At 43.4% G+C, this 17,724-nt stretch overlaps 1 protein-coding gene across 1 annotated transcript in view; it reads left to right on the top strand.

The window, feature by feature from the left end:
- Positions 1 to 17,724, top strand: part of LOC139260334 (myoferlin-like) — a 301,635-nt gene that overhangs the window by 22,040 nt on the left and 261,871 nt on the right. Inside the window, exon 4 of the mRNA XM_070876822.1 lies at positions 16,194 to 16,299. Within this exon, the coding sequence (XP_070732923.1) occupies positions 16,194 to 16,299 (106 nt within the window). The remainder of the gene's footprint in view (positions 1 to 16,193; positions 16,300 to 17,724) is intronic.

Genomic DNA, 17,724 nt, shown 5'->3' with positions numbered 1-17,724 from the left:
TTCCTAATCTGTCACCATTCAGATAATAGTCTGTCTCTCTGTTTTTACCACCAAAGTGGATAACCTCACATTTATCCACATTATACTTCATCTGCCATGCATTTGCCCACTCGCCGAACCTATCCCAGTCACTGCAGCCTCCTAGCATCCTCCTTGCAGCTCTCACTGCCACCCAACTTAGTGTCATCTGCAAATTTGGAGATACTACATTTAATCCCATCATCTAAATCATTAATGTACAATGTAAACAGCTGGGGCCCCAGCACAGAACCTTGTGGTACCCCACTAGTCACTGCCTGCCATTCTGAAAAGTACCCATTTACTCCTACTCTTTGCTTCCTGTCTGACAACCAGTTCTCAATCCATGTCAGCACACTACCCCCAATCCCATGTGCTTTAACTTTGCACATTAATCTCTTGTGTGGGACCTTGTCGAAAGCCTTCTGAAAGTCCAAATACACCACATCAACTGGTTCTCCCTTGTCCACTCGACTGGAAACATCCTCAAAAAATTCCAGAAGATTTGTCAAGCATGATTTCCCTTTCATAGGTCCAAGTCAGCATGGATTTATCATATTACCTCTTTCCAAATGCACTGCTATGACATCCTTAATAATTGATTCCATCATTTTACCCACTACCGATGTCAGGCTGACCGGTCTATAATTCCCTGTTTTCTCTCTCTCCTTTTTTAAAAAGTCGGGTTACATTGGCTACCCTCCACTCCAATGTACAGATACAAAAAATAATCCAAGTGTAGCCTTTCTCAAGGAGATTTGAATACAAGTGGGAGGAAGTTATGCTTCAGTCCTACAGACCTTGGTCAGACTCCATCTTTGAGCACCTCAAGAAAGATATATTGGCCTTGGAATGGTGGGGGTAGTGCAGATTTACTGCAATGTTAGTGGGGCTTAAAGGATTAAATTGAGGAAAGGTTGCAAAAAATGTTTGTATTCCCTTTCGTTGAAGGATTGATCTCCTCAAGGTCTTCCAAATGATTAAGGGATTCAATCGGGTAGGTACCAAGAAGCTATTGCCTCGAGTGGGGGGAATTCAGAACTATGGGGGTATAGCCTTAAAATTGGGAGCCAAGTCATTTGGAAGTGAAATTGGGAGTCCTTTCTTCACAGGGCAATGGAAAGCTGGAACACTCTTCTTCTCTCGTTCTCCTCTCCTCTCTCTCCTTTCTTTCCCCTCTTACCCCCCCCCCCGCAAAAAGAAAATGATGCTGTGTCAGTTGACATTTTCAAGGCAGAGACGATGGGGTTTTGTTTGCTAAAGGTATTGAGGGATATTGAGTTAACATATACAGAACAGTCACGATCTAATTTAACTGTGGAACAGATTCTGGGAGGGGGTGGAATCCTAAATGTCTAAAGTCCATCCTGGAGTCTTCTCGGTTGTGCCATATTCAGCTGTTTTACAGCAACAATTATATATTGGCTTTTTTTTTACTGTTGGTATGCAGAGGAGCAGCTCCTCCTTGCTAGCAATACACAGACCTTTTATAAAATTCTTTAGGGAGGGACTGTTTGTTGTATCGTAGAGCTAAATATTTAGACTAGCTCTGACCTCACTGGTGACAGGAATGGTGGTTGTGCCTGAACTGGTCCTGTATATAATGATTTACTTCAGAAGACTTTGAAAATTCCAGTCTGAGAGTGTGGAACAGTGCATAAGAATGCACGCAGATCTAACACGTTGGTTTGCAAGCATTTGTATGGGAGCCTCTTCGCAAATGCTGTGTCTCTGGACCCCTGTCCTAATTTCTGCAATCTAGTGCCAGCTATCCAAAAACAGAATGCAACTGCTGCAGGAAATGTGTTTTTATTGTCCACAAGCAACAACTTCTGTTTATACAATGGCTTTCATGTAGGAAGTGGCCTAACATGCATTAGAGGAGAAACTAGTGGCAAGCAGTTGTTTTGAGGAGGCTCTTTTTAGAAGAGTAGCAAAGTGAAAGGGTTTTGGGAGAGTCCAAAGGATAGCACCAATGTGACTGGAGGTTCTGTTGTTGGTGGAGTCGAGAGTGACTGAATACTTCAAACATAGAGGTGGTTGAGTTCTATCAACAAACTGCACAGGCAGCAATTAATAAATGATTGGCATCTCGGAGACATGGCTCCAGGGTGACCAAGGCTGTGAACTCAACATCCAGGAAGGATAGACAGAGGAAAAGGAGGTGGGGTATCGTTGCTGGTTGAATATAAATTAACGCAATAATAAGGAAGAACATTAGCTTGGATGATGTGGAATCTGTATGGGTGGAGCTGCAGAATACCAAAGGGCAGAAAATACTGGTGATCTGTACACCACTCCCACTAAACAGCAGTAGTGAGGTTGGGGACAGCATCAAACAAGAAATTGGGGATACATACAATAAAGGTGCAGCAGTTATCATGGGAAACTTTAATCTAATAAATAGATTGGGCTAAGCAAACTGGTAGCAATACGGTGGAGGAGGAGGATTTTCTGGAGTGTATTAGGGATGGGTTTTCTAGACCAATGTCGAGGAACCAACCAGAGGGCTGGCCATGCTTGACTGGGTGATGTGTAATGAGAAAGGACAAATTAGCAATCTTGTGCGAGGTCCCTTGGGGAAGATTGACCATAAATATGGTACAATTTTTAATTAAGTTGGAGTGACAGTTAATTCAGAGACTATGGTCCTGAACTTAAGGAAAGGTAACTTCGATGGTATGAGATGTGAATTGTTTAGAATAGACTGGCAAGAACAGGAGTAGGCCATCTACCCCCTTGAGCCTGCTCTGCAACTCAACAAGATAATGGCTGATCTGGCCGTGGACTCAACTCCACTTACCCGCCCGCTCCCCATAACCCTTAATACCCTTATTGGAATAAAAAATTATACTTAAAGGGCTGGCAATGGCAAATATTTAAAGATCACATGGATGAACTTCAACAATTGTACATCCCTGTCTGGAGTAAAAAATAAAACTGGGAAGGTGGCTCAATCGTGGCTAACCAGGGAAATTAAGGATAGTGTTAAATCCAAGGAAGAGACACACAAATTGGCCAGAAAAAGCAGCAAACCTGAACTAGGAGAATTTTATACTTCAGCAGAGGCGGACAAAGGGTTTAATTAGGAGGGGGAAAATAGAATATGAGAGGCAGCTTGCTGGGAAAATAAAAACTGACTGCAAAAGCTTTTATAAATATGTGAAGAGAAAAAGATTAGTGAAGACAAACGTAGGTCCCTTGCAGTTAGATTCAGGTGAATTTATAATGGGGAACAAAGAAATGGCAGACCAATTGAACAAATACTTTGATTCTGTCTTCACGAAGGAAGATACACATAAGCTTCCGGAAATACCAGGGGACCGAGGGTCTAGAGAGGAGGAAGAACTGAAGGAAATCCTTATTAGGTGAGAAATTGTGTAAGGGAAATTGATGGGATTGAAAGCTGATAAATCCCCGGGGCCTGATAGTCTGCATCCCAGAGTACTTAAGGAAGTGGCCCTAGAAATAGTGGATGCATTGGTGATCATCTTCCAATAGTCTATTAACTCTGGATCAGTTCCTATGGACTGGAAGGTAGCTAATGTAACCCCACTTTTTAAACAAGGAGGGAGAGAGAAAATGGGTAATTATAGACTGGTTAGCCTGACATCAGTAGTGGGGAAAATGTTGGAATCAATTAGAAACATAGAAACATAGAAAATAGGTGCAGGAGTAGGCCATTTGGCCCTTCAAGCCTGCACCACCATTCAATGAGATCATGGCTGATCATTCACCTCAGTATCCCTTTCCTGCTTTCTCTCCATACCCCTTGATCCCTTTAGCCGTAAGGGCCATATCTAACTCCCTCTTGAATATATCCAATGAACTGGCATCAACAACTCTGCGGCAGGGAATTACACAGGTTAACAACTCTGAGTGAAGAAGCTTCTCCTCATCTCAGTCCTAAATGGCCTGCCCCTTATCCTAAGACTGTGTCTCCTGGTTCTGGACTTCCCCAACATCGGGAACATTCTTCCCGCATCTAACCTGTCCCATCCCGTCAGAATCTTATACGTTTCTATGAGATCCCCTCTCGTCCTTCTAAACTCCAGTGAATAAAGGCCCACTTGATCCAGTCTCTCCTCATATGTCAGTCCAGCCATCCCGGGAATCAGTCTGGTGAACCTTCGCTGCACTCCCTCAATAGCAAGAATGTCCTTCCTCAGATTAGGCGACCAAAACTGAACACCATATTCCAGGTGAGGCCTCACCAAGGCCCTGTACAACTGTAGCAACACCTCCCTGCCCCTGTACTCAAATTCCCTTGCTATGAAGGCCAACATGCCATTTGCCTTAACCGCCTGCTGTACCTGCATGCCAACTTTCAATGACTGATATACCATGGCACCCAGGTCTCATTGCACCTCCCCTTTTCCTAATCTGCCGCCATTCAGATAATATTCTGCCTTCGTGTTTTTGTGACCAAAGTGGATAACCTCACATTTATCCACATTATACTGCATCTGCCATGCATTTGCCCACTCACCTAACCTGTCCAAGTTACACTGAAGCCTCTTGGCATCCTCCTCACAGCGCTCACTGCCATCCAGCTTAGCTTTATCTGCAAACTTGGAGATATTACTCAATTCCTTCATCCAAAATCATTAATGTATATTGTAAAGAGCTGGGGTCCCAGCACTGAGCCCTGTGGCACCCCACTAGTCACTGCCTGCCATTCTGAAAAGGACAAGTTTATCCCAACTCTCAGCCAACCAGTTCTCTATCCATTTCAGTACATTACCCCCACTACCATGTGCTTTAATTTTGCACACTAATCTCGTGGAGAGAGAAACCAAGTCAGTGCTTCAGGTCGATGACCCATTATCATGATGGCTGTTAACAATCTGATACTTGAAACCATCAAGACCTGATGGCATCAATCTTTCTTTAATGACCATATCTTAATTGGGTTTAATGTAATTTACTGCACACTGACTACAGAGGCTAGCATTTCTAATCAAAGCTTGCATATGAACACTTAATGAGATGGCAATATATATCCCTCTGTTTGCTATCTTTACATTGGCATAAAGTTCACCCAAAACTGTTTGCTGCCGATTAGAATTTCTACCTTTGCATTGCTGCTTTTGAGATATCATTCAAACCAGGTCAAACAACTTATTAGCAACATGTTGCCAAGCAAGTGGTTAATGGCACCCTCCTGGAGAAATCATGGATAATTTGAGCAAGAAGCTGATGGATGGAAACCATGGTGTTCTAGGATGATGTGCTCATTCTACAATCATGCTGTTGTTGGAATATATAATTAAGTGAGATTGTTCATACAGCCGCTATTGCCAGAAATGCTTGAGGGGTAGGAAATATACGGAGGCGTGTGTTTTTTTTGGGTGGGGGGTGGGGGGGGCGGAGTGGGGTGGGGTAGTAGAAAGAGTTGCAAGGATGTGCAGACTTGGTGGAGAGGAAACATGCAGAAGTTTTGGGGCAGGGAGGAGGGAAAAAGTGAAGATTTGCTGTTGCTCTACACTTTAAAATGCTTTTGATTGCTCACGGCAAAGCTCCAACATCCACTCCCTCTTTGATTTCCTTTTGAAATGTTAACGGTAAAGAAGATTATGAAAATGCTCGTCATGGGGTGACCGAGTCACATTAGCTGCGAAGGTTCTTTGTTCCATCTGCCACTTGCAGGAAAAGCTAAATTTCAGACTTCCTAAGCTTTCATCATTGATGCAAAGAAGAAAATTGCTATTGCATCTGTGGAAAATTTTCCAATCAAAAACAATAGGACCACAAGGAACAGGAAAATGGTTAATTATCAGTTAATTCATCAAAAATAAGTTTCTGCCAATTTTATAGTTGACATTTCTGTTTGTTTCTTTGCCCCCTTTACCCTTGACCTCTCTTTGAATATCTTTCACCATTTCTTTTTGAAGATAAACCAATTTAGATCACCACTGTTTAAAATTTGAGTTTGGGCATAATGCAAAAGGGAACTGTTGGATAGGGAATTGATCCTTCGGGCTGTAATAACCTGTTTGACAAGACTTCACTCTCTAGTTTGTAAAGAACCAGCCTGTTGTCACTGAGCACGTGATTTAATTTGCAGTGTATAGCTATTTGTGCATATTCTCACTTGTTGAAGCCAGTCTGAACAAGAAAATGATCCTTGCTTTCTCTAACTTTCAACGATTAGGAATATGCTGCATTCCTTTTACAGAATTGTCTTTTGCACTAAACTAAATCTAATTCAATAATTTGAATTGAGCAATGTAAAATTAATTACATTTAACGTGATTTGGAATTTTACACTACATAAAATTATTTTTGTGATTGGCTACCTACAAAAACTATGGCAGTCATAGCTTTAAATTGTGCAAGTCACAATCCCCAGGGATGTAGATAATAATGAAACATAGAAACATGGAAAATAGGTGCAGGAGTAGGCCATTCGAGACTGCACCACCATTCAATAAGATCATGGCTGATCGTTCACCTCAGTACCCCTTCCCTGCTTTCTCTCCATACCCCTTGATCCCTTCAGTTGTAAGGGCCATGTCTAACTCCCTCTTGAATATATCCAATGAACTGGCACCAACAACTCTGCTGCAGAGAATTCCACAGGTTAACAACTCCTGAGTGAAGTTTCTCCTCATCTCAGTCCTAAATGGCTTACCCATTATCCTAAGACTGTGTCCCCTGGTTCTGGACTTTCCCAACATCGGGAACATTCTTCCTGCATCTAACCTGTCCAGTCCCATCAGTAATGAGCTACACAGTCATCATCTACAGCAGATATCTGGGTGATTGTGGGGTCAGTGTGGATCTAGGGATCTTCTAATTTGTTTCCAGATTGATCTTGCAAAGCTAGCTACAAAAACAATAAACTTTTCTTTCTTCATTGTATTATTGATCAGAGAATGAAGACATTGGAAGATCTTTGCAGACTGGAGTAAAAATGCATGACATGGGGAGGAAATTAAATGATTGTTCATCGGTTTTGATTACACCTATTTTGGCACCAGCACCTAAAGGATCAATGTTATAAAGTGTTTTATTTGGACTGCTTTACAATTCAGTCCAGAGGGAGAGCTGTCAAGTATATCTCAGATTTGCATAAATTGTGCAGTACAACCAACGTGTTGTAGTTTCTGTTCGGGTGTCATAACCAACACCTTGTTTATTCAGAGAGACGAGTACCAGGCTTCATGGCAACACCCTCGCTCCAGGTGCTGTCATCTGCTAGACTACGTCATCGTCCAAGCAAGGGACCACGAGGACGTCCGCATCACTCGCCATTACAGGAGCTGACGACTGCTGGACTGACTCCGCCTAATCTGCTCTGTCAACGTAGCCCCAAAGCAGCAGCAACAGAAACAATGCTGCAGGAAAATCAACACTGGAGCACTCGAAGATCCTGCTAAGGAAGCCCTCTTCAGCCAGCACCTCTCAACCATCCTGACTACTTCCAGTGAACCGAAGACGCAGTGTGTCGACAGCACCTGGTCTGCCCTCAAGGCCTCATAATTAGCACCTGTGAAGAGACGCTTGGTCACTCCACCAGGAAACATCAAGACTGGTTCAACGAATGACCAGGATATCCAGGAGCTAAAGCCGCAAACTCAAAGCATTCTTGAACTGGAAACCACAACACCACTCTAGAGTAAGAAAGCAGCTCTATAGACATCTGAAGGTCAGGTTCCAACAAAACTCACGACCTAAAGAACAGATGGTGGGTGGAAACAGCGCAGGGAATCCAGCAACTAACAGACAACCACGACGTGCATGGATTCTTTCACGCAGTCAAGACCACCCTATGGCCCTCGCACTCTAGGTCCTACTTCACTGAGGGCATGAATGGAGAGGTACTCTAGGACAGAGAATTCAGTCAGTACCTGCTGGAAGGAGCACTTCGAAGATCTCAACAGTTCTTTTTGAAGTGAGTGTCCTTGATTCCATCCCACAGCATGCTACCCACCACCGTCTCAGCACAATCCCAGCCCGGCATGAAGTTGAAAAGGCCATCTGACCGCTGACTAACGACAAGGCCTCAGGAGCAGATGGAATCCCTGCCAAAGAACTAAAGCGTGGCAGAGAAGTACTATTAGCGCGAATCCATGAACTCATTTCTCCAGAAGGAGAGCATGCCAGGGGATCTGATGCTGTAATTGTGACCACCTTCAAGAAAGATGACCAGTCCAATTTGCGGTAATTACAGGAGTTTCCCTGCTGTCTGCCACAAGGAAAGTCATCAAGAATCCTCCTCAATTGCCTTCTCCCAGTGGCTGAAGAGCTCCTCAGAGTGTTGACGTGCATTCCAACCATTAAGGGCACAATGGACATGATCTTCACCGCGCGTCAAATTTAAGAAATGCAGGGAGTCGCACCAACCTCTGTACGTGGCTGCCTTTGACCTCACAAAGGTCTTCGACACTGTCAACTGTGAGATTATGTCCTCCTCAAATTTGGCTGCCCTCGAGTTTGTCATCCTCTGCCTGCTATACAATGACATGCAAGCCATGATCCTGACCAAGAGATCCACCTCCGATCCAATACACTTGCGGACCAGGGTCAAGCAAGGCTGTGTCATCACACTAACACTCTTCTCGATCTTCCTTGCTGCAATGCTCTCCCTCTCGAAGCTCCCCGTTGGAATGCAACTAATCTACAGAACAAACGGGAAATTGTTCAACCTCAGTCACCTCTAGTCCAGATCCAAGGTCATCCCATCCTCTCATTGAATTACAGTACGCAGACAACGCTTGCATCTGCGTACACTCTGGTTGAATTCCAAACCATAATCAATACCTTCACCGAGGCATACATTCGTAAGACACAGCTCCTCTTCCAACCTGCCCCTACCCCGATTATCAAGATCCATGACAAGGCTCTGGATAACGTAGACCATTTTCCATACCTTGGGAGCCTACTATCAACAAGGGCAGATGCCCATGACTAATTCCAACATCATCTTCAGTATGCCAGTGCAGCCTTCGGTTGCCTGAGGAAGAGTGCTTGAAGACCAGGATCTCGAACCCGGCACCAAGCTCATGGTCTAGAGGTAGTGGTGATACCCGCCCTCCTATATGCTTCAGAGACATGGACTATGTACAGCAGACACTTCAAAACACGAAGTACCACCAATGCTGCCTCCGCAAGATCCTGCAACTCCATTGGTGCACCTGTTTTGCCAATGTCAGTGTTCTTGCTCGGGCCAGCATTGACCACGCTTGATCAGCTCCGATGGATCCATCGTCCGCATGCCCGATAGTAGACTCCCAAAACGAGTGCTCTACTCAGCGCTCTGACATGGTGGGTAGAGGAAATGCTTCAAGGACACCCTCAAAGCATCCTTGGAAAAAGTGCAACATCCCCACTGACACCTGGGAATCCCTGGCCCAAGACTGCTCACTGGAGGAGAAGCATCTGGGAAGGCGGCGAACACCAAGTCTCTTCGCCGCGAGCAAGCAGAAGCGAAGTGCAAACAGCGGAAGGAGTGCACAACAATCCAGGCTCCCCACTCGAGCATCCCTTCAACCACCGTCTGCCCCACCTGTGACAAACATAGAAATTAGGTGCAGGAGTAGGCCATTCAGCCCTTCGAGCCTGCACCGCCATTCAATAAGATCATGGCTGAACATTCAACTTCCGTACCCCTTTCCTGCTTTCTCTCCATACTCCTTGATTACTTAGGCCGTAAGGGCCATATCTAGCTCCCTTTTTGAAATATATTTAATGAACTGGTCTCAACAACTTTCTGCGGTAGAGAATTCCACAAGTTAACCACTCTGAGTGGAGAAGTTTCTCCTCATCTCAGTCTTAAATGGCTTGCTCTTTATTCTTCGACTGTGACCCCTGGTTCTGAAACTCCCCAGCAACAGGAACATTCTTCCTGCCTCTAACCTGTCCAATCCCCTCAGAATTTTGTGTTTGAGATCCCCCCTCATTCATCTAAATTCCAGTGGATACAAGCCCAGTTGATCCAGTCTCTCGTATGTCAGTCCTGCCATCCCAGGAATCAGTCTGGTGAACCTTTGCTGCACTCCCTCAATAGCAAGAATGTCCTTCCTCAGATTAGATGACCAAAACTGTACACAATATTCCAGGTGAGGCCTCACCAAGGCCCTGTACAACTGCAGTATGACCTCCTTGCTCCGAGACTCATCCTCTCGCTATGAAGGCCAACATGCCATTTGCTTCCTTCACCACCTGCATGCCAACCTTCAATGGCTGATGTACCATGACACCCAGGTCTCGTTGCACCTCCCCTTTTCCTAATCTGTCACCAAATTTATCCACATTATACTGCATCTGCCCATTCACCTAACCTGTCCAAGTCATCCTGCAGCTCACACCACCACTCAGCTTAGTGTCAGCTGCAAACTTGGGAGACTACATTCAATTCCTTCATCTAAATCATTGATGTATATTGTAAATAGCTGGGGTCCCAGCACGGAACCCTGCAGCACCCCACTGGTCACTGCCTGCCATTCTGAAAAGGACCCGTTTGTTCCGCCTCTGCTTCCTGTCTGCCAACCAGTTCTCTATCCACGTCAACACATTACCCCCAATGCCATGTGCTTTAATTTTGCACACTAGTCTCGTGGGACCTTGTCAAAAGCCTTTTGAATGTCCAAATACATCACATCCACTGGTTCTCCCTTGTCCACTCTACCAGTTACCACCTCACAAAATTCCAGAAGATTTGTCAAGCATGGTCTCCCTTTCATAAATCCATGCTGACTTGGACCGATCCCATCACTGCTTTCCAAAAGCGCTGCTTTTTCATCTTTAATAATTGATTCCAACATTTTTCCCACCACTGATGTCAGGCTAACCGGTCTATAATTCAGTGTTTTCTTTCGCCCTCCTTTTTTTTTTTTTAAAAAGTGGTGTTACATTAGCTACCCTCCAGTCCAAAGGAACTGATCGAGTGAATAGAATGTTGGGAAATAATGACCAAAGCGGTCACTTCCTTAGGCTGCATCCCAGAGTACTTATCAGGCCCTGGGGATTTATCTGCCTTCAATCCCATCAATTTCCTTAACACAATTTCCTGGCTAATAAGGATTTCCATCAGTTCCTCCTTTTTCACTGGATCCTCAAACCCCTAGTATTTCCGGAAGGTTATTTGCATCTTCCTTAGTGAAGACGGATCCAAAGTATTTGTTCAAGGGACTGTAGGTCCCGCATTGGTCTTTTCAGTCACCTGAGCACTCAGCGTGGAAGCAAGTCACCCTCGACTCGAAGGGACTGCCTAAGTAGTAGTAAAGCCACACATTTTCCAAAAATGTGGAGGTATTTTGGTTCTAGCTTGTATGCCCAATCCATAAACTAATGTCTTGTGCAGATTATTTGCAGTACATTAGGAAAAGTCTCTGGTGGATTAAATTGTTGGGTTCAATTCTTCTCTGAAGTGATGTTTGTTGACTCATCTCCCACAAGCATCCTGAGTGGCTTATCCACTGCCTGGCAGTGTTACAGCAGCTTTACTTGGCTTGAGTCTGGAATTATTCAGGGTAATGAATGGGTAATAAAGATGGCCTTGCTAGTGTCGCCTGCCTTCCAAGAATATATTAAATTACCACACTTTCTCTCATTATGACTGTCGTTTCTTGCAGTCTGTGTGAGTACAATTTATTCCAATACCTGATTTACTTCTTGGTTTGGATGCATGCAGCAGCTTCCCCACTTCTTTCCATCCAAGCTGCAACTAACTTGCAATGAACTGACGTTTCCTCTCCTCCCTTTCCCCATGTCTCTCTAAGCTGCATAGTGCGAATGAAAATAGTAGTCGATGCAGTGAAAACGCAGAGTACCTATGACTGGGTGGTAACTGTTTCCTATCTGCCAAAATATACACAATAAAAGACTAATTGCATTTTTTCAGTTGTACATTTAATATTTAAAATGACTCTTGTTCACAACCAGCAACTGGCATCTCTCCCATAACGTTTCCTTGCTCCATTGCACGTGTGGCACTTCAAGTTGCTTACGATTTGCCACAGAAAGCTTCACATACCAACCACAATTTTTTTTTTTTATTGCTTTACAACTTCTCTCTCCATGCCATGGGATGTCAAGATCCATGGCACTGAAAGGCAGATGAGTTCTCCTGGTTTTTGGCCAATATTTATCCCTCAAGCAACGGGTTATCTAGTCACCTATCTCATTCCTGTTTGTGGGACCTTGTGTGCACCCTGGTTGCTGGGTTGCTCTACATTACAACAATGACAACACTTTGGGCCCAATTTTTGCCATGAATTGCATCAATCTTTTTGGGAGTAAGTTTTTTTTTTTCTGGCTTGAGTTTAAAAAAAAAAAAGCCATTTTCCCCTAATAATTTGCTCCCGAGTAAGTCAGTTAGCTACGATTTTTTTTTCTTGGAAAAGACGGCATTCCCAGACGCTTAAGCAAGTTTTGGCCATTTATGCCACTTTGGCCAGCTAAAATTTATTCCAAATCGACAGGTCAGCGTATGTGGCCAGCTCTGGAAAAACCTTGTGGGCAGTTAAGAAATCGGCACAGGTTAGTACATTTAAAGCACGAAAACCACAAAGTAATAAGCAATCAATCAATTACAAATTTTTAAAAATAGAAGCCCTAGCTTTATGCCAGAATCAAGTTTGTATTTTTAAGTTTTGCCCCCCCCCCCCCCCCCCCAAACGGCCACGCAACTCAGTGGGCTGGCCGGTGCGGAATGCCACTCGGCTGGGGATAGAGTGCGGCGAAGATTGGTGCATCCCTTCGGCCGGGGTTAGGGGCTGCGAGCATTGGGTCCTGCGTACAGCCTGCAGAACACGTTGGGAGGGCAGGAGCATGTGTGCAGACTTCACTGCACATGCGTGCAGGTGCCAGCACTGTTTTCGGCGCTGGCCTGTTGCTCTGCCCCCCACTTCACAATGCACGCCACGCTGGGACTCCAGATTCTAAGAGCGACCAGGATGGGGCGACTTTTTTGCGGCGCAGTTTCCAGCGTGTGCACCGAAAAAAGGGGTTGGGCAACATTGAGCCCTTACAAACTAATTAATTGACTGAAGTGCTTTGGGGCATCCTGAACTTGTGAAAGGTATTGTATAAATGTAGGTTCTTTCCTTTTTTCTTAATGACTTGTTGGCCACTTTCAAATGACCAGCCAAATCAAGACCATATTCCCAGCTTGAATTATAAAGTAGAGGGAGGAGTAGTGTGTGGTAGTCGAGCTCTTTGACTGTAGCCCTCCAGTGTTTGCGGAACATGTGCTGTAATTTGCTGTAACTTTTTGTTTGCTGCATTGGATGGCTGGAAGAATAGTATTCGGTGTTGCAACTTGGAGTAATTGGCCTGTGCTTCCTCCAACTGAACACGGCTAAGATCTTTGGCTCCTACTGTATACTCCATTTCCCTCTCCTAGGTCACTTGGTCAAGCTGGACCAGATCATGTAAATCCATGCTGTCTTTCACAATCTAGAGCTGAGCATCAAACTTCATGTCCCATCTATTTACTGCCTCCTCCTACCTCTGCAATATCCCTGCACCACTACTCTTGCCTCCCTGCCCCCTCTTTCTCTTCCCCCCCCCCCCCCACAAACTCCTGTGACTCCATCTTTTTGAGAATGCAGGTTATTAAGCTTTCACTCATCTATCCTAACCCATACCTCAGCATCTGTTCCCTGTTTTTGTTTTGTTAAAGGTGCTATATAAATGTAGGGGTTTGGTCGTGTTCCCAACTTTGATATGTTTTCTGTGCTTTTTGACCGAGGTGGATATAGTTCAGAGGGAAGAGCTGCTTTGGGGAGGCGGGGGTGACGAGAGCTGCTGAGGCTATAAATGTGTAGCTTTGGGAGGAGGGGACTTGGCTTACACAAAGTTGGGATGTATGATGGGGTTCTAAAGGTACTGACTGATTTAAAAAGATTGGAGTTATATTGAGTGATCTATGATTTGCGGGTATGAGTTGACTCTTGGGAATCACTGGCCTCTGCTTTCTATTGGAAATGGAGCGATTGATTTTTTTTAAACTAGGGGCCCAGGGCATGTGAGTGTGCAGGTGGGAGAGAAACCATCGGAGCCCTTTTTTTTACACTCTAGCCTCATTTGAATAAAGCAGGACTGTCTCCTGCCAGAAACCGGTGGAGGTGATATCGGGCAGGGGTGAAACTTGTGCCCGGAGCCCACGGACACCAGCTGGGGCAACGCTTTGACAGCTAATGCAGGTGCTGGGAAGGAGAGATTGGGGAGGCCTTGGGGCTGCACTCCTGCTCATACTGGCCCACAAAGATTCCACAGTCCAGTTGAATAAAAAGAATTACCGTCGCCTCTTCTGGCAATTCCGACTCCTGCAATGGTTCAGCTGTCACTTGGAAGCTGAAATCCAGTGCGGCACCATGACATTATTGGGCCGTGACTTTCCAAAATCGAGTGGCTTCCTGTGCCTGTTTTCTTAAGGCCACCAGCCCCCCCCCCCCCCCCTCTTGTCTTACTGACTCTCTAAAGCCCATTTAAAGATAGTCATACTTTAGAAATCTGTTGCCTCACTGTATTTTCTGTAATGGATCTGATGAGCAGACATTTTCCTTGGTTACTCCTTTTAAATCTCTATTTTAAAAGTAACACAGGCAGACCGAGAAAGCCAGCTGAGAAAAGCTGACCACTCAAACAGACCTGAATATGAACATGTGAAAACGACGAGTTACACAGACGGTGTCATAACTTTAGGTTGCGGATAATGGCAAGTCAGTCACTCATTGCAGAACAATGTCAGTACAAAAGCACGAAGAGAGATCTGATTGGGGCTATTTAAAGAGCTGGTTGTCCTGGTGACCTGGCTAACATTCCTCCCTCAACCAACAACTCGCAAAGGAAAGATTAACTTATCACTTATCACATTTCTGTTTGAGGGACCTTGCTATGTGTAAAGTAGCTGCCACTACATGAGCTTTATCTACTTTAGCAGAACTGACTCCATTTAGAAGTGTTAATTGTATGTAAAGTGCCTTGTGATGTCGTGAGACACAAGATGCTACATAAATGTAGCTTTGTTCTCTTTAATGTTTCCGCATTGCTTCAGGCTGATCAGTATCTATTTACTGTTGAACAAAACTCATATATACTCTTTTTTTTAATATAATTCTGAAATAGAGCAAAAGTGCAAAACTTAAGCTTTTTGAGAATTAAGCAATTGTGTAGGCTTATTTATTGGCTTAAATCCTGATTCCCTTGGCAATAGGAAAGCTAGATCAGTCCACAAAATATCATCCACCTAAAGGCAGAAGAGCCAATGGTGAGATGCAAGGTTTTATGCAATGTCACAAATTTAAAATGGTTTAAGAAATGATATACTTGTTCCATTTATCCAATAAATAATTTGATGTGCTTCTGATTTACTTTTGAAGAATTTATATGGAGACCAAGTCAAAGGTCATGTACCTGAGAAATGTTTTCCCCCACCTCTCCATGACCCACAAGGATAGCATAAGTGCTGACTCTGCAATCCCTGACAACACTGAAGCCTGTTGGTCAGGTCGATGGCATAGCCTAAAATGTGCTGTTGTGTTTGAACCATGGGAGCCAGCACATGCATCAAACAGCTTTGCAAAGGCAACTTCAGGCTAGTGTGGTTTATTAGCGCTGACTTTTACCAGCAACACTAAGTGTACCCCAGGTGGAAAATGTGCAGAAATTTAAATTGTCTCTAAAGCTGAGCTGATTGCCATTATGTCAGGGTCTTTGAATCTAATTGAATTATGTTTCCCTCCAAGTTCAAATGTTTTCTAAAACAAAAGCAGCAGTGTAAGATTGCTGATGAAACTAAGTTCAGTGCTGCACATGATGTCAAGCTGACTCTACGTTATTTGTGCTGAAATCTAACCTGGATATGATCCTCTTTTTGAACTGTTATTGCCTGAACTGCTCAGATTGGCAGCCCTTGAATGACCTGGTCTGAGCCACTTGATGTGCAATATGGAATTAGTTGGGTTTTTTAAAGAAAGTTTTAAACTTTAAAAAAAAAATGTTCCATTGTCATTCTGACACTGACTTGGTGTCTACAGTAGATAAATAATTGCTATTTGAAAGGAGTGACTGGTAACTAATTACATTCTGCAGTCTACTACAATCTTTTGCAATGTCCAAGTGATGGGTTGCTGCTTAACTAACTTTTAATTGCTGGAATATGCTGCGGTTTAATATCTCAATACTTCTCTCCAGTATTGTTTAAATTTTGTAATCTCGTTTAGGTTTATTGGTTCTGCAACAATATCCTTGAGAGAGCTTGCAAGTGGCCAAAAGTCATTGCCTTTCAAGAATATCTCATTGCTCAGTGAAAAGAAACAGCCAACTGGGGTAAGTGAAGTCTGAACCCATAATGTAAGCGTGTGTGTGTGTTCTCACTTAGTCCCAGGATCAGGTTCGGACTAATGTGTTCTATCCTCAATTATCTGTAGCGTAGTGGGTAGTGAACAGTTTTTCTGTGCAATTGTGTGTTGTCTAATTTGCATAAAGGAGAATTTGCTGCCAAATTGCATTTGTAGAATGTAGACCCAAAATTCTGACGCTCAATCCAAATCAGAAAGCAATAATGTCTAATGCTTTTCATGATTTATTTGCTTCAAATGTTAAGGCTAGATAGTCGTGAGTGAAAGCATATGTATTGCTATAAACTGTTGTGCATGCTAATGTCTTGGATACTTACCTGCAGTATTATCAACTTGGCAACTGTCAACCCTCCTGCTTTACATATTTCTGCTCATTTATCCCAACCTTTTATATTGTCTTGAATTCCCAAGAGTTGGTGTTCAGCTCTGTAGCTTGAACTAGGAGTTTCATGGAATAGTTAGCATCTTGTGCATTAGACTAGACTTCCTATTAATAAACCAGGAGTCTTTGAGATAAATGAGCAGTTTGTAATTTATTTATTCCATTGTGTTAATTCATGCAAATCTTGTTTCTGTACTAACATTAACGAGATAAATGCACTAAGACATACTTTATACTTACTAAGTTTACCTAAAGGTTGTTTTGATTTTGTATAAATTCATAGCATGTTTTGTTACCTGAATTGGTTTTTAACTAAGGATGGGAATGCTGGGGTGTAGTGAAAGACATTAAAAAAAAATTTAGCTTCCAGTTTGTGGAACCACCCCAGTAACAGCTGGGTAATTTCATCAGTGCAGCAGGAATGCAATCATTTGAATCATATATCATATTCAAGCCAATATGATACTACACTAGTGGAGGTGGAGATTTAAAACAACCCACACCCATTACTGCAAATATTCAATTGTGTAAATTTGTGTTGAACCACCTGCATGAGCTCTGCCCTTGTTGTCTGTGTTGTAATGCAATCCTTTGAGCTGCATTGCATCAGTCCATTAACATATAATTATTTTATTAATTTAATAATTGTTTTCCTGCTTCTGAACACCCAGTATATTAATTTAGCTCTAGTCAGTAAAACCTGAGCTTAAAGCATGCAAATACAATTTGATCTATCTTTTTTGAAATCCTTTCTGCCCTTTCCTTCTACATAATACTTTCATTTCCTAGGTTATAATTAAATTGAAAAACATGAAGAAATTTGGAAAGAGAAGTAATTAAGGTTGGAGCAGAGGAGTTTCTCTGCAGTGCAGGCTTAGGAGATGCCAAACTGCAGTGCTGCCACTGGTGGGATTGTGTAATTGCAGCATGACCGGTTAACATTGGCTGTTTCCACTACAAATGTGGTTATAGGAATTCATAATGGAAAAGTTGACACAAGGAAGTAAAGTT

Source organism: Pristiophorus japonicus, chromosome 3 (assembly GCF_044704955.1).
Source record: "Pristiophorus japonicus isolate sPriJap1 chromosome 3, sPriJap1.hap1, whole genome shotgun sequence".
Taxonomy (NCBI): Eukaryota; Metazoa; Chordata; class Chondrichthyes; family Pristiophoridae; genus Pristiophorus; species Pristiophorus japonicus.
Note: the sequence above shows the minus strand (reverse complement) of the source record. Positions and strands in the feature narration are given on the sequence as shown.